The following is a 23214-nucleotide window of genomic DNA, read 5'->3' on the forward strand; positions in this document are numbered from 1 at the left end:
CAATTGTATACAATGCTAGTGTGTGTGCGTATGTTAAACTAATGTGATGTTTTGAATCTTCGAGATGCCTACGACACTGTGCCTTGTGATCTAAAGGCAAAGCTCGGAAATTGATTTAGTGGAAGGGAAGCATCAAGTTATTTTATATGCATCAAACCCATCGACAGAGATAAAGTTCGTTTCTGTGCACTACTACAGGCTAAGATTAGTATATAGCTGTCTCGGTGCATCATTGTCTTACCATCCAAGTATTCTTCTCTTTGTGTGCTCTTTTTCTTATTCGTTCCATCATTCAACATATTGGAATACAGAAGGATTCGATCATGACTGGAATCAAACATTTGTCTCTCTTCTAACAATCCGTGGGGTTTGAAGTGTGCACCAAAATGATACATCATCTGGAATCGGCATCGCCGGTGGTCGTCATGCTGCCCATGGAGAGCGTGAAATAGAGCAGTATCAGTGTTCCCATGCACGACCTGCACGTTTAAAACCAGCTTCTGAGTCATCAATTTCATCTCCCTGTTTCTACACTACCAATCATCAAATAAAATCAGGGAAAGAAAAAAGAAACCATCATTGAGGTGTAACACTCGATCCAAAATCAAATAAAACCCCCTCCCCTCTCGTTTCTTCCAGATATCCGTTTCTTCCACAAGCAGGACCGGAAACACGAAGAACACGAGAGAATTCTCCATGCTATCAACGTCACCACCATCAACAACAACAATTACCACAGGAGGAGGTAATCTCGTCGCATACTAAAACGCATGCTGAAAGATGTCAAATCGGTCCAAGTCAAAAAGATGAACATGAAAAGATGTGGCGGCGTTTCATTCGAAAGACGCTGTTGCGTGTTGAGCGAATCGAACGGCTCCAATCGATCGCCATGTGCCTGGCCCACCATAGTGGTCACCGTCCGCCATCGCGTGATCGGGGTGGACCCACCTGATGGTCCCGTGGGACCCGCCCGTCCCACTATTTCAGGGCACCTACCGCTACCACTAATCATAGTTAATTTAAATATACGTATATAACGTTTCCCGATAAAATGAATTATAACGGCACACAAAACAAAACATCGTTGGCCATCTCGTAACCGTAATAACGATATCCCAAAATAACACGAGAAAATAAATTAATAGAAAAAGAAAATTAAAATACGCTTACAAGGAGGCGAAGACGAATAGGACTCTTCTGGGGTCGCGCCAGAGCGACGGACGCCGGCAGCCGGCCGCTCGCCTGCACCTGCCTCTGGCGGCTTCCCCTTCGACGGCCACGTGTGCCGACGCAGGCGGCTTATCCCTTCCGCTGGGCCCACCTGCGTGCGCGTATCGTTATTATTGTTTAGTGGCAAGTTTAGGGTCGATGAGAAGGAGTATGGCGACTCACCTATGGCGGAGACGGCTGCACCTCCGCCGCCGCCACCGCTTCGCTGCGATCCGTTTCTTGAGAGGCTCTTCATCACAAGCTTCTGGTTTATCATAGGAAGCCAACTTTCGATAGTTTGAATCAGCACCGTGAAAGATCGAGAACGAGGAAAGAGGGTTACCGGGACTCGTGGACTCGCAGTAGGATCCCACTGATCGGTTGCAGCGACGAGTTCTGCGATGTCGAGAGCCACGAAGCTGTCATCGGACTTCACTACGATCTTCCTCTTGTTGTCATCATCGTCATCGGCCATCGCCGGAACTTGCACCTTCTGCTCCTCTTTCGATGGGGAATCTCTAGGAACTGCTCGTGATGGATCAAAATCCTGAAACCGCACGAAGAAGGAACATGTAAAATAATTGGTAGCAGATCCGGATGAAACTAATCGATTGTTAATCAGAGGACTCACTCACCGGTTTCTGCGTGCTTGCGCTCTCCATGAACTCGTATTTTAATGGAAGGAATGGAATTAAGGCTTCTTTGGCAGCACAGAATTTTGAGAAGAGGACAAGACAGAAAAGAACGAGGAGCTCTTTTGCCTTGTCTGAGAAGAAGAAGAAGAAGAAGAAGAAGAAGAAGAAGAAGAAGAAGAAGAAGAAGGAGGAGGAGGAGGAGGAGGAGGAGGAGTAAAAGAAACGGGGCCTGCATCAGTCATCAAAATATAGAGGTAGGGAAGGAGGGCAAAACGGGAAGGTGATGATGATGAGTTGGAGAGAGCGAGACTGACCGTTTCTTCACGCTCTTTCTTGCAGCTTGAGCTCTGTTCATCGTTGATCCTAACACGCTCTTATCCACAATGGTCGACTCAACATGATGGTGAGATTCTTAATCGAGCGACTCTACCGATGACTTTGCTTCACTAAATTTATTATGGAGTGGAGAATTAATCCCAAGTGCATTTTTCGCATGGCTCTTAATAAAGTGCGACTACAACACAATGTTCTTCTCTTAATCAATGGGGTTTACCAGTTGTACAGTGAAGCCTACGTGCGTTGACTTGCTGGATGACAACCTGTGGCAGAAGATTCTCCTCGATGGGTTGTTTGTGGATAATGAGAAAGGGAATCGGCGGTCCGTAGAACATGTGATGTATTCCCATCCGTATGATTTATTTTTCTTTCGTTTGTTGCTTTGTGAACAGCAGAAGGAAAAGAAGGAAAAGTCAAAGCCAAACCAAGCGGGTTGAAGGTGTAGAGGAGGACGAGGGATCCATGCGAGAGGGGAAACAAGAACGGCGCAGATCATGACGTCCGATCTCAGCCTAGAAAACACTTTTCGAGCGGATAAATTATATATGTGCGATCATTTTTCGGGCATTAACGCGGCCTTTGAGGAGGTTCATCTTGACTGCTAGATTTCTCGAGAGGTGATTAGATTAGAGAGTGGTAGACTAGTCTTAAACTAGCCGGCCATGTGGAAGATCAATGGAAGTCAACTTTGATATCCCCCGTCGATCGATGCGTAGCTTCTTTTGGTTGACCAACTCATTCTTTTCGTCCGTCTCGATCGGAATCCTCGCCCCATTAAGTCGATTCCGACTCCTCATTCATAGCGAAGGGATTTAATCCATCGATCGGCCCATACTAATTGCTAGTGTGGAATCCTCTTCCATCAATGACTTCGATCTCTCTCCGATTAATTGTTTCGCGGAAAAGGCAAAAAAAAATCCCCAAAGGATATTGTATTGAGTGGAGATCCGAGTATATAACTTGAGGAATGGCCATCAAAGCATTAAGAAGGTCAACTCCTGGCTTGAGGAGCAATCAAGTGGTCAAATACATCTCTTTAGATTTATGCAATTGTAGATCTCCATGCGAGCTTTCATTCTTGAGACATTCATTATATTCAAACTCAAAACAGTTGATTAACCTGGATGAACAATTGTTTCATCTGTATCCACCGAGATGAGAGGTATCAATCAAGATTGGAAGTAACGTAGATGGATCCATTATTCTTTTGAGTCGACAACTGCATCCAGTTCCACATCAAAATCAAGCAACTGAGCAGAAGTCATAGATCTATCAAGTGGTCACAGCTTATAGATTTTTTTTTTTCTAACTACTCTGTGAATCAAATCTAAACTAAGAATCGGTCTTCAGAACTGTTTGTGTGGTGACTGAGTATCCAACTAGTGGAAGCAAATTTGCAATTTGGTTCTCATAGTAGCCAAAGATTTATTATCTAATCTTCTGAAAGAAAATATAATTTTATACTCCCAACATTCTGGTTGATAGGGATAATACCAAGCACTATTATCTCCCTCCGCCATGTAGGCTAAAAGACAACATCTAAATCCAAAGGCACGAGAACCAAGAGTCACACTGCCTGCTCTAGGTTTTGAAAATGGCCCACGTAACCAACCCCGACTTATACATCAATAGAAGTCATATCTTTGCACTAATAATAGACAGCATGGTCTGTCTTCACCCGCCTTCCCTTCTCGACAAACGATAGAGGGACCATGCCCTGACCTGAAGAAGCAAGGAAGTCTGACCGGAGGCGTTATTCTGATAGTCCTTGGACGTTGCCCCTAGGAACACATGCCGTCAAGCTACCTACATAAAATGTTTTCGCCATGCTGAGTAAGGGAAGTCTTGAAAGAGGTTTGTCCGTTCTACCCAACGCCTCGGTATAAAAGTCATGCCCCAAACTAAGTCAGGGTAAGCAAGCAAAAGAGACTCTTTACTCCTTTAATTCATTGTTAGTATAATCATATTTTTCCTTCTCTGTTTTCTTGACTTAAGCATCGGAGAGATCGAGCCGGAATACCCCCAGTATAGGCTCGTTGTATAGGACCATCAACGCAACTCGGAGGCGCAACTAGAAAGCTACCCAGCAGAAGAGATTACCCAACTCCCAAACTAAGCTTCATCGCTCGAAGATTGAGTTGCTCCTAGCGCACGACCTTTTCCTAAAGCTTCGTTCGTCTTGCTCGTAACGCTTGCTCTTCACGTCAACCAAGAAGAGTCATAAAGAGGAACCTACACTTTCGACAAAAAATTAATCGGATCAATTTACTAGTAAGTGATCTCTGTATGTTTACACCAATGGTTGTCGTTGCCAACGACTCTTTTGGCTGGCAGATTTCATCAGTGATTATCTGATGAAATATGTTAGTTCACTTTGACTATCTGATTTTTAAAAATTATTAATCACTTAATTTTTTTAAAAAAAATCGAATTCTTGTTTTCACAAAGAAGATAATGTTTGCATGCATGCAGCATTGGGCTCATGGCCGAGCAAGCAATCGTGCTCGCAAACTCCATTCCATTCCACACCACCAAATGAAAGCTTCACAGAAGACATCCATATTTATTTATTTTCATTTTGCATGGGAACAAAAGATCAAAGAGCAATCAGGACGTGATTGATCCTATACTTGGTTGATGATGTTGCCGAACAAGTGATTTATTGCGAAGGTAGCTCGCTACTTCGCCACCGGAACGACAGTCAAATATGGCGAACAACCCAATCTCATTGGCATTCACCTGCTTGAGCTCGGCCTTGCTTCCCTTCAACCAAGCGCAAACCGTACGTGAGCTTCTTCCGCTTCTCCTACCTGATAATTGCACCACTATGATCAGTATTTCTACAGGCAGGCTTGTACGTGAGCGAAGTTGATGGTTAATTTTCCTGAGTGCCACAGATGATTTACTAATTACAAGGAAAGATTGATAACACACAATTATAAGTTGAAAGGTTGATAGGCCATCACTACTGAGAAACTACTACAGACCATAGAATAGATTACTCCAAAACTCAATCCCAAGCAAAGCTGCACGGATCTAAAGCAAAAACTTCCCCTTGTAGCGTCATCTAGAGAAGTATATGTAGTCCACCAAACATATCTAATGATACAATCTATTTTTCTTATGAGACATAAGGCTTTTCATCGGTACAATAACATACAATGAGGGAAAGATGCAGGACAAGCATGACAGGGAAACAATGATACCTCCAAAACGGGGTTGGCCATAGGACTCGGACGTCAACCTCGGGCAAACAAAGACTGGTTGGGCTTCATTTCTTCAGCAGGAGGCACAGGATCGTTATAACCCAACGCTCTAGGCTTTGTTATGAGGCAAGGCTCTCGACGTGTCAATGGAGTGTCACTGCACCCTTCTGTTCTACATCGGCGTCATTTGTCACTGGACTCATTTGGTGATTCGCTTTTCAGGTATGTCATTATCTTTTGTCACTCTGTCCACACTTGCAGGAGAATCCAATGAGGGCTAGCGGAGCCGGTGGAAACAAGGGCGAGCACAACAAGTAGAGGGGAGGAGAAGTTAAGGCAATACGGCTAGCAATCGTCATGCTACAAGCAAGAACAATGAGAGCAAGACATGCAAAGACGAGTAAGAACGACGCGAGCAAGACATGCAAAGACAAGTCTTGGGCAATGGGGTCCACGAAGACAAAGATAGGTTCGACAAGAGCTAACAAGGTTTGGAGATAGGAGCGATGAAGGGAAGTAATGCGATGTAGTACATATGCGACAAGTCCAATAAAAGATAGATAGAGGTAAAATAATTTTTTCACATAAGAAGGAACATTTTACGAGAATTTTTAAAGATTATAAGTGCTACTAAAATCAGTATTTACGCACTACAAAACCTTTTACGAAAGGTGTTCACCCCAAGTTTCAATTTGATTCCAACGAGTTTCATTTCTAACATTTATATTTCTTTGAGAGAAAAAGTAATCCATAAAGATATAAAATTGCACAATAGAGAGTGCATGCAATTATAATATGGTATCATTCTTCGTATACAATTTTCATCTTGAAGCGTAGGCCTATCATGCTTGGCTCAACATTGAGACAGAATGTATCGTGAAATAAATGTAAACAGGTTATCTCCCATTCGAGACAAGCAATAGTAGTACCATAGCAAATGCTGGGTATGGTATAATTTGAATTAAGTAGAGAGACTATTGTAACTAAAACAAGGCAAATTAGCATTGCATGTTTCCCATAAGTAATATATATTCTTCCAACAAATTTAATGATTTTATTTTTTCTATTTGATCACAGGACAACCTTCGACGATAACTCCGGGTGCCGTTGGACAATGAGCTAAAGGGCAATGGTCGCCCATCTCCAATCCCCATCAGTTTGGTCCATATACATCTCGAATTTCAAGGAAAAGAGTAGTGATAATTGTCAAAAAAGCTGCTCCAGTATCTAGTCCAGCTGATAACACATAATTATAGCGAGCCCACCACTGTTTAAATTTTCGAAAGATAAAATAATTAAATATTATACCAACTACGAACCATGACCAAAAGTTAACCGGAGTAGCTGGGGGCATGGCGTGACCAACACTGAAGATAACTGGCCAGTTAATTAGTCTTATCCATTTTTTTTCAGGATATATACGTGATAATATCCACACCGGCACCGGCGCAAGGAGTCCGATAATAAAAAAGACGAAAATAATAGAATATGTGCCATGAGGATAAAACATTTTAGCTGGACCTATAACACCCCATGTGATTCCTACAGAAAAAAAACCTTCTTTCAGTAGGGCATGTCCAGGGATTTCCTTTTGGTAATAATTCCGGATGACATATATTTTCTACTTAATACAAGAACCACCATGCAACAGTAAAGCCAATCACACACGACAGTAAGGTACCTAAAATCTACATGCAAAAGAAACATGGTGAAGGTAATTTAGTAATATAATTAAATTCAAATTTCGAGATATGTATGTAAGTATATATTGCAATTCTCAAATCTATTGTAACACTAGATGAGAATGAATATAGCATAATGTTCCATAAATACCTGCACCAAGAATATTATTTTTGGAGGAATCTTCATATAATGCGATGTCTTCAGCATACTAGTAAAGTTCAATGCCATAAAAAGTGCAAAAAAACCATATGTTGTGAATGCTATATTTGCAATAGGTCTACCAGGATGCAAGTACCCAATTACGATCTCTAAGAAAAGCTTTACTGAAAACCCCTACAACACAATAATTAGCATATTAAAAAGATGAGTTAAAAGGGAAAATGTTTAGGATATTAGCATTCATGCGATGGATGACTTAATATTCATATGTTTCATCTTACCGAACTAGCAGTGGCTGCAAGTACACCTTCCGGAAACAAAAATATAAACACCAAGGCACAAGCTAATAGAACTCCCCAGTAACGAAGTTGAAGTTGCTCACTAAATATTTCACATACGAGGATCGCGAAACCCATCATCGAGAACAGTATAGAGTAGAACCACCACGAGGGAATAGACTCGTAATTTTGCTTCATCAACCTTGTGTGGACATCTTGCCTTTGACTCTGATATGACTTGGCAAACTGTTGCCATACTGATCTGCTTACGCCAAGAGAGTGAGAAATCACTTTTTAACATGTTAGATAAGATATATTATGAATATGATTGAATTCTGAATATGATTATTGAGAAATTTATATTACAGTAGGATTCTTTTTGGAATGTTCTTAATGGTAGGAACTCTCTTAATAATTTATCATAAACCCTCTATTCTCGTCTATAAATTAGACAAGACCTTTAAAGACTAAAGTTTCTCTCTCAACCTCCTTAATCAATTAATCTAAGTGATCCGTGAAAAGATAGAAAGAGAGAATAAGGAGAATTAGTCTAATTCTCCTTATATATTGATAATGATTTTTGAATCTAAAGACGATGCCCATATCATACGAACGAAGTTCCCTTTTTAAAGGACACCAATCTAGTGTTATTGATTTCAATTATAGCATAAAAGTTTTTTTCGTATTACATATAGCATATCACATATTTTATGCTTAACCGATCATTTCAATTGCAGAAAAGCACACTAAACATCGAAAATATTAAACTAAAAACATTTATGAGATCAAAAAAATTAATGATTCTTACCTCCCATAGAAGAGAGCAACATGAGAGATACTTGACGAAAAAGTAGCCAAGGTAAAACCATAACAATATATAAGGTAGGTACTGAAGTATAATTTGGAGTAATTATTGTATGCTTCTTCGTCGAATGTGAATGACTTCTCATCTAAAATCCGAGACACATTGTATAATTGCCCATCGACATCAAAAATATCCGATGAAAAAATAGGAAAGCGTTTGGCATCGTAGCCATTGTTCCAATAAGTGAATGGTACGAGAACATAAAGAATAAGAATGAGTCCAGCCATCGTGTTGACCATCACATACGTAGGAGTTGCCAGAGGACTGCCTAGGTAGCCTGATATGGTCATCCAATCTAGCGCAAAGGACCCGATGCCTAATCCATGGAATCCGGAACCAATTTGCTGCGCAGTTATCGAGTCTTTCCATATCCAACAAACGAATGACAGAACCGTGATAGAAGGAAAAAAGTAAACAGGAACAATGCTGTAGGCAAAACTTGCAACGATGACTATGATGAAAAACTGATATCGTGACAATTTTCCCTTGACTCTTTTCTCCGGCTCGTGTAATGCTCTGCGAGTGCAAACAACGAAGACATGTTAAATAAATAAAAAGTCTCTTATCTTTTGCATTGTTTACGAGGAGAGGCACGCCACCTAACCTGTAGAAGGAGACGTCTACTAGAGTTGAAGGCCACCACATATAAGGTGAGTCCACTAGCAACTTCATGAATATGCCAGCAAACCCAAATCCGAGAAACTACACACCATAAGGCATTTACGACAGTCAGTCGTTAATACATCATATACTTGGTTCTTCACCAATTAACTAACTAAAACATCGAAGACCTCATCACCATATTATTATGCTTTTTTTTTTTTAAAGGATAAATAATTATATTATTATTATTTTTCTTTAAATATACAAATTACTACATTTCACGAGAAGCAGAAGCAATCACCTGAATCGATAGCACGAGCAGCATGGCCGGCAGTAACGGGATATCCTTGTGGTAGAAGACTTTGGATATGGACAATATATCGAAGCCGAAAGGATAACTAGCTGAAGCGGCCAACACGTTGGTCACCACATGTTCTTTCAAGTTGAAGGGGCCCGGATTCAACGAGAAACTCCACTTTGTGCATGGCATCCTTACCACTTTGTTTGGGAGCGTGTTAGCCATTAGTTTTCCGACTATGAGCACGATCATGTTGATGCAAGTAGGTGACAAGAAAAGGAGTTGCTGTCGGAAACCAGATAGTGCCGAAATTATGGACCCAAGGATGCAGATGGGGATTCCGATAAACCATGTTCGAAACGTCAAGGCCTGCAATGTATTATCATCGGTTGGTGGCACCGTCAACCGAACTTGCTCGATCGGAGAATCGTCCAGAATCGAACCTGAAAGACGAGAGAGAGGGAGGGAGGGAGGAAGGAAGAAGAACAAATTACATGGTGCATCGGGCAGTGGGTAAAACGAAAAATGTCACGGCACATCACCTTCTTCATCCGCCATTTGGTTAGGCATCCTGTAAGAGAATAAGGAGTATTATTGAGCAGCTATATAGTGGAAAGAAATCATTCTCCGACCATTAACAGAAACGATTTTGATGTTGTTGCCAAATATACTTATTTTTATTAGTTTTGAAGGTGTAGGTGTGACCGAGCTAATTATGGAATTAAATCTGCCAGTGATAACCAAATAATAATAATAATAATAATAATAAAGTGTAAAAAATCATTGATGTTGTTGGCCAAACATACATACTTACTTTTATTAGTTTTGAAGGCGTAGGTGTGACCGAGCTAATTATGGAATTAAATCTGTCAGTGAAAAACAAAAAAAGTGTAAAAAATCATGAATTCTTCATGATGAGGAAGAAGAGGGGGAGGATATTGTTTGATGCGGGTACTATTTCTTTCCTTGGAAATTACTAATGTGGTGCGATGTCGTGCAGTGGTTTTTTTTTTTTGTGGCCCCGTGTGCCAGAAGTAGCACCGGAAGGATATGTGGTTTCTACAGAACAATGAGAGAGAGAGAGAGAGAGAGAGAGAGAGAGAGAGTTGTGTATTTAAAATATTTGTGTTTCCTTAGCTTCGTTGAAACCCCTTGCAGATAATGAATGGGTCTCCCTCCATCAGAAAGGTTTGTGGGGGAAGGAAGGAAGTGCAATTGATAGTGGTAATAAGGATGGGACGTGCGTTGACATCAGCTCCTCCAAGATAATGATCCGTGTCTCGATTTGACTTGACGCGCTTGACCAAGACGACGATCGAGGCACGCCATATCCTACGCAAGCCCGGTTCTTCACGTAACGCCCACATTGGTGTCGGACGCTATCGAAAGTACAGGTCTGCCCCCCTGCAAGCAGACACATCAGGAAACAATAAACTTCCCTATAAAAACCCTCGCGTTCGGCTCGAGGAGGAGCAGAGGAGAAAAAAGAGAATCCCATAAGACTATCCACTGACTTGATTGTCGGAGGGGTCGGGTCGAGCCTCCCGACCCTACCTGTGTGCAGGGACGAAGATGGAGCGCCTCTCACCGCATGCCCAGGCGAGGAGTTCCCTTCGAGAGGAAACGGCAGTCGGTCACCCCAATAGTCTCAAGGGTCGCTCAGGAAGATCCCCAATCATTCGGATCCGAACCCAATCGTGTTGGTTCCGAGGCCACGGTTTAAGGTTGTTGACATCAATCGTCTGTATGGCCTCCTCCACGTAAAGACAAGTGGAATCTCAAGAGGCATGGGGAGGAGGTCTAAGCGATGGGGGAGTATCCGCCAGATTCAGTGTTAGCGGGTTATTTGGGTGGAAGTTCAAACCCTAACTCTTCTCTCTGGTTGGTCTGAGTACCATAATCTCCCTTCTCTCCCAACCTCAAGCCCTGTTTCTGCATTACTACTCTCACACCCTTTGACGGTTCACCATACAGTGACTGTGATGATCATCGTGCATTACCTTGGCACTGCATGGGAGGTTAGATCGGATGCCTGGGTTGGGTAACATACGGATGGTCCAGGTAACCAACCTATCAGGGACTTCCTCAGTTTGCATTACCTTGTGCTGTACTTTAGTTTGTCTAGTTTCTGTGTTTAGTTTATTATTTTTTTTTTTTTGTCTAGTCTTTTTTATCTTATGTGTTATGTTTTATTTTATCTAATATCTGTGTCTGTGTTTGTATTTAAGTTTAAATAAATGTATGAGACGTTTTATATATTTAGTTTTTTATTTTAAAATAAAAATTATTCTAACAAAAAAAAAATCATCATCATCACCATCATCAAATGTGACCAGAACAGAATTTAAATAATATATTAACATAATATTTATCTAAAAATATTAATAAGAAAAAGCTTACTAATTATTTTTCCGAAGGGGTGACCGGTCTCGGCGGCGCCGAGGGTGTCACGGCCAGAGTGTGTGTGCAGGGGATGCGCGCTGGATGTCGCTTATCTCGACGTACTTGGGCGCAAGGCCGTCCTTGGTTCTCTGTGAGATGGAGAGCTGCCGGAAGAACCGGACTCCGGCATAGGGAGAGAAGCCGCCATCATCCTTGGTGCGGCCGTCGGGGGCGTCGAGCGGCGACGGGGGACGGCGACTGGGTTGGTTCCGGGGTCGAATGTCCCGGCCTCGATCCACGAGTCCAGGAGCTCGATCTCCTGCATTTTTCCGAAGCCGGTCTTGGCGGCGCCGAGGATGTCACGGCCACAGAGAGTGTGTGCAGGGGAGGCGCGCTGGATGCCGCTTATCTCGACGTACTTGGGCGCAAGGCCGTCCTTGGTTCTCTGTAAGATGAAGAGCTGCCGGAAGAACCGGACTCCGGCATAGGGAGAGAAGCCGCAATCATCCTTGGTGCGGCCGTCGGAGGCGTCGAGCGGCGACGGGGGACGGCGAGTGGGTTGGTTCCGGGGTCGAATGTCCTCCATGTTCTATCTATCATGTAAGAAGACCAGCATGCGTGCATTCTGGATTGCATTTCAAACGAGTAACTTACGGATTAGAGGAACTTTGTCGGACATGCCCCCAACAAAAACTTCGTTGAATCATTCCAGCCTCATCCGTAGCTTACGACTGACTCCGATTGCGTCCAAATCCCTTACGTAACGAACAATCATAATAATAGACGATAAACACAAAAAATGAACGGGCATTTGATGGAATTTAGGATCTAAAGCGACCAAGTAGCAAAGAGCTTTTAGCACCCATAAGATCCAAGGAGGTACAGCATCAGCCCAAGTGACTCGAGAATCAATAAGGCTTGTTGTTACATATGGCATCGATACAGAAAACTTGGACTCGTCTCATGTTCCATCGTTTATGCTTCGACAATTTGATCTGATCTCCCCGTCTCGTCCTGTTAAAACGCCAACGCTTCCCAGTTTGATCATCGACTTGGAGAACTGAGCGAGAAAGAGCTTTGGATCATCAACATAGGATGCAGCCAATCTACTAGTGAAGTCGGTGAAAGCCAAGTTCTGGTCGAGGCGCAGCACCGCCCGGTAATCGAGCAAGCCTCGGTAGAAAGAGGTGTTCAAAGTGAAAGGCGAGGAGGAGGCAGCTGCTGCTTGGTTCATGAAGACTTTGGGATCTTTGCTCACGTTCTTGATCTCCACCACCTCGAAGGGGCATTTGTGTCGGAGCGTATCGAGCAGGCCAGGATCTATGTGTGGGTCAGCTAAACCGCTTCCACGGAAGTTGTAAAGCCTGTCGATGAAGAATCCACAGTGGCACAATCCAATGCTATGAGCCCCTACAACGATCGAGCAACCTTATTGTGAGAGACTCCAAATTATTTCCACGTTGTGATGCATTCCATGTATCATCTCAAAATTAACATCTCATCTACTTTTGACTTGAGATCTTCTGATCAAATGATTTGTTCTAACATGACTTTTCCATCGTCCACGAACTCTTCAAAGGTCAACAGATAAATGGATAACATCTACCAGGTCATAATAATTGATTAGAACTCACCCAATCTCAGTCTAGCCTGATGGCCGAGCCCTCGTTTAGCTACTGGGGACTTCCTAAATCGACTCGGGTTAATCCGAACATGAGCACCCTTCTTTCATCCTTCCATGTGAGACTTCGACGGTGCATTGTTTCCGTTCTCCGATGAGGGCGCAGACTCGTACGCCATTAATGCCATGCACATGACATGTGATGATGCACTCAAGCGCCTACCGAGAGTATCTAGACGTACTATATTCTTTGTTGGACTTCTACTCTAAATCTTAGTGGAACAGCTTAGACAGTCGAAGTAAGATAGCCATGAAAACAAATCTCTCTCAGGTGAGCTAAAAAGTGTCGCACGAAATGAGGGTAAAACTTACCTAGTAGTGTTGTGAGATCTACCAAATCAAGGTTGATCGTTTGGAAGGCAGATAGGGCAGCCTGGACGGAGAAGGACGGGCCAGGAAAATGAGCATCTTCCATCAAAGAAACAGTCCCGTCTCTTCGCCCGGTCGGAAGAGGGTACGCCTCTCCCCCTGACAGTGCGACCCCATCTCTTGCGGCCAGCGCTAATATATCAGCACAGGACACGACCCCGCTGCATTCCTTCTCCACTTCAGCCTTGATGTCGTCGATCACGTCGAACGCCCTCAGTGTCAGGTTGGGAGGAGCCTCCTTCTCCGCTATATTGTAATCGGTGCTGTCGACGAGCACCGAAGCATCACATCCCTGTAGCAAAGCAGATCTCACAACTCCTCGAAGAGAATAAACTACTGGATGGGTAAGAAATGTAGAACATACTTTGATGAAACAATCATGGAAATGCAGGCGGATAAGGCCGGCAGGGACTGATGGGTCCTTCTGGCAATGCTTTTGCACCACCTCTTTCACGATGAGCTCCGCCCTGGGGCATGAGTCCCTGTAGAAGTTCAGTTCTAGAGAGAAGGATGTGGTGAGAAAATGAGCTGCGAACAAGAGGAGGAGGGACGAAGAGAGTGCTGCCATCGCAGAGAAGAGCCTGTGCTCTCACAGCAGCGTCGTAGCAGATGAGGGCAACTTATGGGAGCTGCGTGCCATCACCACCAACGCTACAAATTTACGAGAGCCGTGCGATTCTTGTTTGTGTGTTCAACGAGATCTTGGGATGTCACATGAAGTCAACATCTAATTAATTAATCAATGCAGCACCAAATTTTAATCGACTGATTCCTCGTTTCCAGATCAAATTATGTCCTGTTTGGTTAAAAATAGCTGTAGATGTAAATACTTTAACCTCTCATCTCCAGTTTATTAGATCTCACTACTTCTCTTTGCTTGGGTTTCCGAGTAGGTCAAAGTCGCGTGGAATAGATCGTAAGCAACCGTGGATAGATTTCTTGTCGACACGGCTCTTAAGCTCCGTAATAAGAGGCGCTTTGACCTTTCTGAACTCGTTTAGCTTTCGGAGACTCGACTCCGCTGCTTCCGAGAAATGGGAAAAGCCAATGAAAGCCCATAGAGCTTCGTCCGAATGCCGTGTCTCACACAACTGAATCCAGATTCGAATCTTGAAGAGGTGGCTCCTCCATGCATGAACCTGTTTACGAAATCTATCATATCTATCTATCCCTTATTACCTGCTCGGATTGGCCAATCCAACACAACACAGCACACATGAAACAAGGATTGTATCCATGCAATTCACTCAGACATCCAATCGAGATCATAGCAAAACAATCATCTTCAAATCAAAACAAAAGGCAAGGAAATCATCACACGATCAATCCAACATAACGCACATCAATATCTGCATTCTTATATACCCGACACTAAACGATAGATAGACGTACTTACAAGTTAGTGATGCTTATTGGCAATATAATGTGAAGATTCGTTATGTACAAATATTCCCAAGAATGAAATTCCCAACTTCCTTACATCATAACCTTTCATTTCAGAGTTGAATTCCTTTCTGCTTTGCATTTCCACAAGAGGTATACATGTCTACAAACACAAGATTATATCTCCACCGACAATTAAAAAATAGTTGCTACACACCTGAGATCGCACCGGTTCTTAAAAGTTTCCCCAACTCAACTGTAAAAGACATGTCAAAACCGGGAGTTAGAGACAGTGTCCAAATCGCAAGCAAACAAATGGCTCCTTGAGAGAGTATAATCTTACAATTAGCGCCATGATATATCATGGAAGAAAATGAAACATCCAAAGGGCAACATACATGAAATATATATATATAAAAAGCACACTACAATAACCAAAATAATAAGGCGTGAAAGGTTTACAAATCAACAGCTTGGTGGCAAGGAAATTCGTAGAGTCCTAACCATAATGCAACAAAGAAAATGTGAATAATTATCTCCCAATGCTAGAATTTAAAAATGAAAACATATAAGTGAAAGGAACTAACTATACTTTTAGACTATTAGTGGTTCACATATAGTTCCTAAAGCCAACCAGATAATGAAAGCTCATTCACTATGGACTCTAGTAATATCAAACAGTAAAGAGGATAATGATTAGCCATTATCAGAACAAGGTATGTAATACAGTTCACGAATGAATAGTAAGACGATTACCATACTGACAGCAATTCTAAGACACAACATGTTAAAATACTAAATAGACAAACTGAAAATAAATGATGTTTCAATTTATGCAGGACCGTACAATGATATGCCACTGACCAAGGTTTCAAATACTAGTCAGTACAGAGCATACCAACTGGTATATACCAGTCCAATAACGGAATAGTATCACACCATACCGGTCAGTATTTGAAACTGGACTGCATGAGTTATACTGCCTGGCAGGCACACATTGTACCAGTCCGTTAGATTACCGAAATCAGTATCAGATAGACACCTAATATCTTGACACCCACTCTTTTGTTTTACATGAAGGGTAAAAAATGTCGGACATTGAAAGAAAATACTACAACACTCAAATAAGAGATGATAAATTGACAAATATAGCTAAGCCAGACTTCATGTGGGCATCATTCGGCTCAAATCATGCAAAAATGATAGCTAAGATTCACCTCAACAGATCCCATTGTCATATCCAGAGAGTGGGTCCTGGATCTTCAGGTTCTTCATATTATCTACCGGCTCAAGTTGGCCTTCCAACTTCAAGTCATCGCTACCATTTACAAACTTGAGCTGACCTCTTGTATTTTGGCTATTTGAAGTGTTATGTACAAAGCCCTTGTTGGCATTTGCAAAGGATCGGCTCCAATCATTACCACTGATGTCATTTGGAAGCTCAGCCATTGTGGCATTATCAGATATGCAGTCCAGAGAGCTGCTGCTGCTTCTATGTGAAAGCCTTCCACTTTCTAGCAGTCCTGATTTCTGGCGCGGTATTGACCCCAATTTGTTGACAACAGTTGCGGTTGTCCTGAAACAAGAAAGAGAATATATATATATATATATAGAAGAAAATTTAATTAGGACTGGTTACTTATAAGGGCAAAGCAAAAATACTCGAGCATTTCAAACTGCAACATGGATGATTTTGGCAAAGTTATCAGAATCAGACCAGACCTTGGTTGCTGGAACATGGGAGTTTGGAGATAGTCAAAAACTGGAATCAGATCTTTCGATCTAGTCTCGATTGTACAGCTTGTGATCTTTTCTATCTCAATTTCCCCATGGATATTACTACTGTTATGTTCTTTAATATTCTCATCAATCATCACTTGAAAGCAAACCTGCAAGTTAAAATTCATGCAGGCACAAAAACGCATGATCAAATAGAAGAAAAATAACCCATCAGGCAAACAATCAAACTCCAACATAAGACATGAAATACCTCAGACTTTGCCCATAGTGGGGTACAAGCTTCATGAACATGCAACTCTACCTCCGATAAGTATGCATGATGAGTTTCTTCACCATTAAGCTTCCCTTTCATGTCCACAACACTACCAGCAGGATAGATGCTAGTCCCCTTTCTAAGCCCTTTCTGGAAAATTTTAGCACTCTGGTCATTTCCATGATCACCGTATATGTCCACATTGTCACTCCTGTCTCTTCTATTTCTCTTATGACAGACATCCCATTTCTGAAGCGCCTCAACATCTAACCTTCCATCAGCTTCTTGTATTGACTGATAAGAAGCATTACTTGAGCCAGATACACTGATGCCATAATTTTCACCTATCCATTGCCGCAACACATATTGTATAATACAGCCAGAAGGTGCAAATACAAGCAAATAATATTGTGTCCTGACTGAGCTGATATCAATCTGAAGACTAGAACCCTTGCAGTTATGGAATGCCGAAGCAATAGCACCATAAAGAGGACTGACCTTGCCTGTCGCAGCTGCTGCAGCACCACTGACGGCACCTTTTAAACCATTACTCCCATTCCATATTCTGCTTACGGCTGATAACGTGAGTGGAGTACCAGATGCAAAAAGGCTCTGGTGGCTATGCTTCGAAGATGATGAACTATAAGGTAGATGTCCTGATTCATAGCAACTGTTTGCAAATTTACCCTCATTTAAATGAGGTTTCATAGTTGCTCCAAATGCAGGGAGTGCAAATAAATGACTGGTTCCTCTTGAAGAGCTGATCATTATCCGTTTGCTGTCATCACTAAAACTGATGTCCTGTATAATCTGATCGAGGGCACAAAGGAAATTATCAAATTATATGTCAACAGATCAAGATTAAGAGAAACATAAGAATTTGCAAGAATGATTACCGCATTCGTTATGCCACGCTGCAACCTGTAAAGATGAATGCATGTTCCTTTTATATCAGACTCTGTGGAGCCTCCACGCGGAGAGGGTACAATACCAAAAATGTTGATGTTGTGACCATGAATAGAAGCTGTCACTAATAACATTCCACTAGGGTCGAAGCACAATGCAGAAATAGGACTTGAATGTGCCCTGAACTGGGCTATGACTGATTTAGAAATAATGTCTCGAATTATGACCTATCAATTCAAAGAGAAACAATTCAACTTTTGGATAGATAATTTTTAAACTAATAGCTACCTATTAAGAGGAAAACATATCCCATATTAATCTTTTACCAAGCTTAAAAAGGTAGACCAAAGAGCAAAGACGAATTATAATATTTGCAAAAGTACATAATTCTGAACCCAGAGTACAGCATCATACCATGCCAGCATTTTCTGTATCAGATTGTTGTCCATTCATAGTACCATTGAGTTTCAAGCTGGAATTCCCTTGCTTTCCAGAACCATTATTGTCCACAAGAAAATCTGAGTAATACTTGGAGAGCTTCTTATATCCCATGTCTCCAAGTGTCACTAGGCCAGCGGCAAGCTGCTTACTTGATTCCTTTGCAAAGTTTGCTACCAAACTACCATTCGAATGTGGCACGGACACACCTGTAGCAGGATACATGTGTTGGGGGCTCACACGGCCAGTGCTTGAAAATGCTACTGGGTTACCACTATATGCCAGCCACCTTGTACCAATTGCCAGTGGTCCATAACCTATGCCACCAGAACCAGGGCAAGCCGGAAGTATGGGGTAAGTAAGAACCGTATATTCTCTCTCCAAAGTTGCAGCATCTAAACAATGTATCTGCATCATGAGTCGTATTAAGGCTATATCTGTGCAGCTAAAACTTGTTGAGCATTAAAAAAAAAGTAATACCTACCTGGGTAGCTTGACAAACCACAATAACTCGAGAACTGCATCTGACAGAGAAAACAGCTGCCCTGAACTTCAAGACATGTACATAATCATGGGTCCTTAGAGAATAAAACCGAAGATAAGTAGATAATAGATTGTCACTACCCAGATCATGATGACCATTGGACTTATTACAAGGAGAACCACACCCATCAGGGTCATTGCCATCCAAAGTAACTGAACTATCTTCAACAACAATCAACAATGGGCGAACATCTGCAAACTTATCTTCACGGTATTTTGATGGAATTAATTTCTTTTGCATTTGAAGAAAGGAAACAGGTCCATCATGTCTTGATACCAGCTGTCTAACATCATCTGCCAGCTCAACATCCCAAACCTGGAAGCCAGATCTGTAACCCAACAAAAGAACTTGCCGAAGATGACCACCTTCACATTCCAATTTATCAAATCCAGCCCAGTACACCTTTTCACCAACATCAATTATTAACCAGTACCGAATATGCATTTAACATGTTACACAAACAAAGCAAAGGAGCACAAACATGAATAATTAGTGCTTAAGTGTATGCACATTTTAACTCCATATTGATGTTAGGCAATGTCACCACATATTACCCAAAATAGGGGATGATAACTTCAACTTCTGAAAATAAACATACATTGGATGCAACCTTTCTTTTTAGATATCAGTTTTTACAATATGAAAATTAGTAGAATGTACGTCACTCTTACCACTTCCTAATTCTCAAATTGCTCAAATTCAATAGGAAGCAATGCCAGTCCTAACTAAGAAAGCCTTAAAAGAGCATCAAGTATCTGTTCACCTTTTTTTGTTAAATGGAACTAAGCAAGACTTCTGATAAATCGATGAATTAGATGATATAGTCTTATGGTAGCACATTAATGTCTCAATGTATTAGATGTCCATGGTAGTTTCATGCAAGGGCTGTTGTACCGCCTAATATAGTATGATACGGACGGTACATACTAATCCAACAAACTGCCGAGACACGGACCGCCGCCCCGTATCGGGCGGTATTCAAAAGGGAGGTTTGTATTGGGCAATACAAGCTTTGTACTGGGCGAAACGATCGAAATTTAACTGTTACCAAGTTAAACCGATCAGCAATGATTGAATTTCAATCAATATTGATCAATGGCTATGATTCATCTTGATCCAATGATCAATTTGACTCTTAGACCACTTTGAAACCTAATTTAAACCCTCTCCCTCCCCTCTTTCACTCTCACAACTTCTAAACTCTCCTTCTCACGCATTCTCACTCTCTGAGGTTGATCGTTGATCATTCTTTTTCAAGGTTGAACGTTCTTATGATATGGAGCAGCAGGTCAGTGGCGATAACATAAGTTTTGGTATTCTCCAACCTCCCCACACATACATGTCACAACCATACTTACCTCAGGAGGCTCCTCGGATAAGTATTGTTTAGGATAATCAAGAGATAACCGTCACCACGTTGATGCACCAATGACATATAGTTTATCAGCACACTATGTCATTGGAGCAATTTCAAGATTGAATCCGACATATATACCATATCGATATATAAATTCATAGGATCGAGGACCTCAATCCACTGGCTGTAGAGGCCCACCGTTCATTTCGATGGTAAAAGCAGGTATATTCAATTTGTTGTAGCTGTCTACTTGATCTATTCAAATCTTTTTAACACATAATCTAACATTTCAACTCGTATCTTTGTAGATGATTCAATATCAATGGAAGAACCATTTGAAACATGTCATAAAGCTACTCTTCAAAGTCCAAAAAAAGATAAATCTGCTATCCCTTCCTTATTTGAACATTTTCTTATTGAAATTGAACTAAATTTGCATTTAAGTTATAATTAAAATGCTATAATTTAGTTTTTTATTTTTCAGGTAATTTCTGAGAATTTTCGACCATTTTTTGGTTCTATTGGTACGTACCGGCATATCAACATACGGTATGTTGGTACGAACCGGTATGTACCAATCTAAAGCCTAGACCAGCACCACCAGTCAGCACAAGACTGCAAACTTTGGTTTCATGAACATGTTTAAATGTGTTATGAATCATCTGTGCTAGCATTGTCAACAGTTGCATCGCCAACTAATTACTGGTGCTTTGGTCATGCAACGTAGAGCATAATACTTAAAAAGTAACGTCAAGTTTTCCATAACTGAGGGACAACTATGTCGGTCTTCACAATACTTGTGAATTTTAATATTTCATAAAACTAAAGAAAAGGAGAAGGCCATAGCAGACGATTCAAAGTAAAATTTACCTTAAACTACAAAATAGTTATTTTTAGTACTATTAGTAGATCATATCTTTATTAACTCAATATTTTCTTGATTTACAATCAACAGATTGTTTCTTCTAATTCTTGTGTGGGATTATGGCTGGGAAGTATGTAAATAAATGATATCTTTTAGTACTAATTGTGGATCACAAAACAGTAGTTATCAGTTCCATCTACTTCAAAAGAAATTAAGTTTCGAAAAGAAAAAAGTCTACTTCTGCATGAGCCAAATTCATCCTACATCCAGGTTTTTCAATATAGAGGAACACCAAGAAAAATCAGAATAATTCATCTAGCGCCAAATAGCATTAATAAGTTGTTACCACCTTTATAAAGACTAAAAAACACAAGTAATATACTTCAATTTGAGATATATATGGTTGCATTAACTAGGTCGACTGGCATTACCAAGTGTGCATGATTGATTTAAATCCTGCCAAAGCAATCAAGGAATATATTGTTCTTAACATATTTCTGGCTATCTCCAATAGCAAGTAAAGTTTTTCTTAGTTAAAACAAATTTGTATTTTTAGATTTGAAAAAACTTTCTCAGATCATGTTGCATGCATAATCTATTAATAGCTATTGCATTCAGATGGACTTTTACACTGTATACCCATGCTGCATGAAGATATACTTTTCCATAAAACTAAAGCCAATTAGCATCATCATGATTATACATAATGACAACCACACAGCACGAATCAATTCAAGCACTACAAGAATCCAAATCAGAAAGGTAAAAATGGATAGTATGTGGAATTTATGTTGTGATTCTAAATAGATACTGTCGTTGGTCAAAAGCTAATCACTATTCACGAAGTAACACGTCAACAACTATTCATTCAGTATCTACAAGCTTGACAACCCAGATAATAAAAATACTACACGACTTGGTTCCGCATGTCATCATCTCTTTTTGGGTTGATTAATAAAGCAATCTCTAAAAGAAACCAGAAATTCATGACATCAACCAAGAAAATTCTCTCTATGCTTCAATGTAAAGGGCGCATAGAGACGGTGACAAGAGAAAACCTAACTCCTGGCAAAATCCAGCTAAAATACCAGTAAATGAAAAAGGGTATTTGATTACAAAAGAAGAAACCTTTTATACCACTCAAGTAAAACAAGCATGAACTTCTCTTTCAATAATGCCATATTAATTCCTTCTGAAAAGAAACATAGAAAGGTAATTGTGCGATCAAATTACTCCTTTTTCCTGGCATAAAGTAAAATCCAAGGATCAACTAATTTTTGAGCTGAACTAAAGCAAAATAGAAGTTCATATAAAATCCCAAAGTAGGACCGGACCAGAAGGCTGCAAGCGGTACCTGATCGCGGCCTGCATCATCATGGCGATTGGAGATCGAAGACACTATGGACGCCCCCGCGGAACGCACGTTAGATGCGACGTTGGACGCACCCGACGACACGATCCTCATGTAATTCGACAGCGACCGGACCGAGAAGAAGCCGTTGCCGCCGCTCCGGCCGTTCCTCGGCGCACCGTCATCCTGATGCTTCTGCGCATCGTTCTTCATCCCCCAACCCCCAAATTCCACCGGAAACGAACCCCGACGGAGCGAAACAACAAAGAAACGGAATCACGACTCGGGCTCGTCAAAGAAAAGTTATATCTTGCGTATCATGACCCGAGGGCTGTTTCTTTGGACTTTTCTTGGGCAACAAGAAACAGCCCAAACCCTTCTTCTAGCTGCGTAGCCTCTCCATCTCCCCCAGAGGGAAAAACAATAAACTAGAGAGAGCTCAACGCAAGATCCAATCTTTCTTCCCAAAACCGATCCTTCGATGAAGAAAACCTCGTACCTGCTCGATTCTACGCCTTCTTGATGGAAATCTAATTCAACTGCTCGGAGAAATTAGGGCTTTCGGGATCAATTTGGAGCTTTTCCGCGAGCTTATCTATTTATCCCCTTTTCGGGGGAACGATGACACGGAGAAGAAATGCGGGTGATCAGATAAAGAGTCCCGTTTACGTCT

The 23214-nt window shown here is 41.4% G+C and overlaps 3 protein-coding genes across 3 annotated transcripts; all 3 read right to left on the bottom strand.

Annotated features, from left to right (window-relative positions):
* Positions 1-114: 114 nt before the first annotated feature.
* Positions 115-2210, bottom strand: LOC135586127 (uncharacterized). The gene is made up of 5 exons (XM_065111176.1): positions 1845-2210; positions 1553-1756; positions 1393-1474; positions 1171-1321; positions 115-479 (listed from the first exon to the last, which is right to left on the bottom strand). Exons 1-5 carry the CDS (start codon positions 1869-1871, stop codon positions 395-397), a joined length of 549 nt encoding a protein of 182 aa, XP_064967248.1. The 5' UTR covers positions 1872-2210; the 3' UTR covers positions 115-394.
* A 10189-nt stretch (positions 2211-12399) lies between these two features.
* Positions 12400-14337, bottom strand: LOC135613390 (peroxidase 57-like). The gene is made up of 3 exons (XM_065110417.1): positions 14069-14337; positions 13648-13996; positions 12400-13064 (listed from the first exon to the last, which is right to left on the bottom strand). Exons 1-3 carry the CDS (start codon positions 14270-14272, stop codon positions 12616-12618), a joined length of 1002 nt encoding a protein of 333 aa, XP_064966489.1. The 5' UTR covers positions 14273-14337; the 3' UTR covers positions 12400-12615.
* Positions 14338-15037: 700 nt separating this feature from the next.
* LOC135614141 (autophagy-related protein 18f-like) lies at positions 15038-23214 on the bottom strand. Its single transcript, XM_065111178.1, has 8 exons — positions 22545-23214; positions 18909-19370; positions 18401-18832; positions 17977-18213; positions 17078-17890; positions 16810-16976; positions 16305-16663; positions 15038-15343 (listed from the first exon to the last, which is right to left on the bottom strand). The coding sequence occupies exons 1-7, from the start codon at positions 22752-22754 to the stop codon at positions 16306-16308; spliced, it is 2679 nt and encodes an 892-aa protein (XP_064967250.1). The 5' UTR covers positions 22755-23214; the 3' UTR covers positions 15038-15343; position 16305.

This window comes from Musa acuminata, chromosome BXJ2-6, assembly GCF_036884655.1.
Source record: "Musa acuminata AAA Group cultivar baxijiao chromosome BXJ2-6, Cavendish_Baxijiao_AAA, whole genome shotgun sequence".
NCBI lineage: Eukaryota > Viridiplantae > Streptophyta > Magnoliopsida > Zingiberales > Musaceae > Musa > Musa acuminata.

What these genes read in the sequence shown, in the direction of transcription:
- LOC135586127 (XM_065111176.1), bottom strand. Translation starts at nt 1,871, where the DNA reads ATGGAGAGCGCAAGCACGCAGAAACCG. An exon ending in GCGCAAGCACGCAGAAACCG is followed by an intron (nt 1,757 to 1,844) that starts GTGAGTGAGTCC and finishes GTGCGGTTTCAG; the next exon opens with GATTTTGATCCATCACGAGC. An exon ending in CTATTCGTCTTCGCCTCCTT is followed by an intron (nt 480 to 1,170) that starts GTAAGCGTATTT and finishes TTAAACGTGCAG; the next exon opens with GTCGTGCATGGGAACACTGA.
- LOC135613390 (XM_065110417.1), bottom strand. Translation starts at nt 14,272, where the DNA reads ATGGCAGCACTCTCTTCGTCCCTCCTCCTCTTGTTCGCAGCTCATTTT. An exon ending in TCCATGATTGTTTCATCAAA is followed by an intron (nt 13,997 to 14,068) that starts GTATGTTCTACA and finishes GCTTTGCTACAG; the next exon opens with GGATGTGATGCTTCGGTGCT. An exon ending in AGATCTCACAACACTACTAG is followed by an intron (nt 13,065 to 13,647) that starts GTAAGTTTTACC and finishes CGATCGTTGTAG; the next exon opens with GGGCTCATAGCATTGGATTG.
- LOC135614141 (XM_065111178.1), bottom strand. Translation starts at nt 22,754, where the DNA reads ATGAAGAACGATGCGCAGAAGCATCAGGATGACGGTGCGCCGAGGAAC. An exon ending in ATGATGCAGGCCGCGATCAG is followed by an intron (nt 19,371 to 22,544) that starts GTACCGCTTGCA and finishes GTTGGTGAAAAG; the next exon opens with GTGTACTGGGCTGGATTTGA. An exon ending in AGCGTGGCATAACGAATGCG is followed by an intron (nt 17,891 to 17,976) that starts GTAATCATTCTT and finishes GCCCTCGATCAG; the next exon opens with ATTATACAGGACATCAGTTT.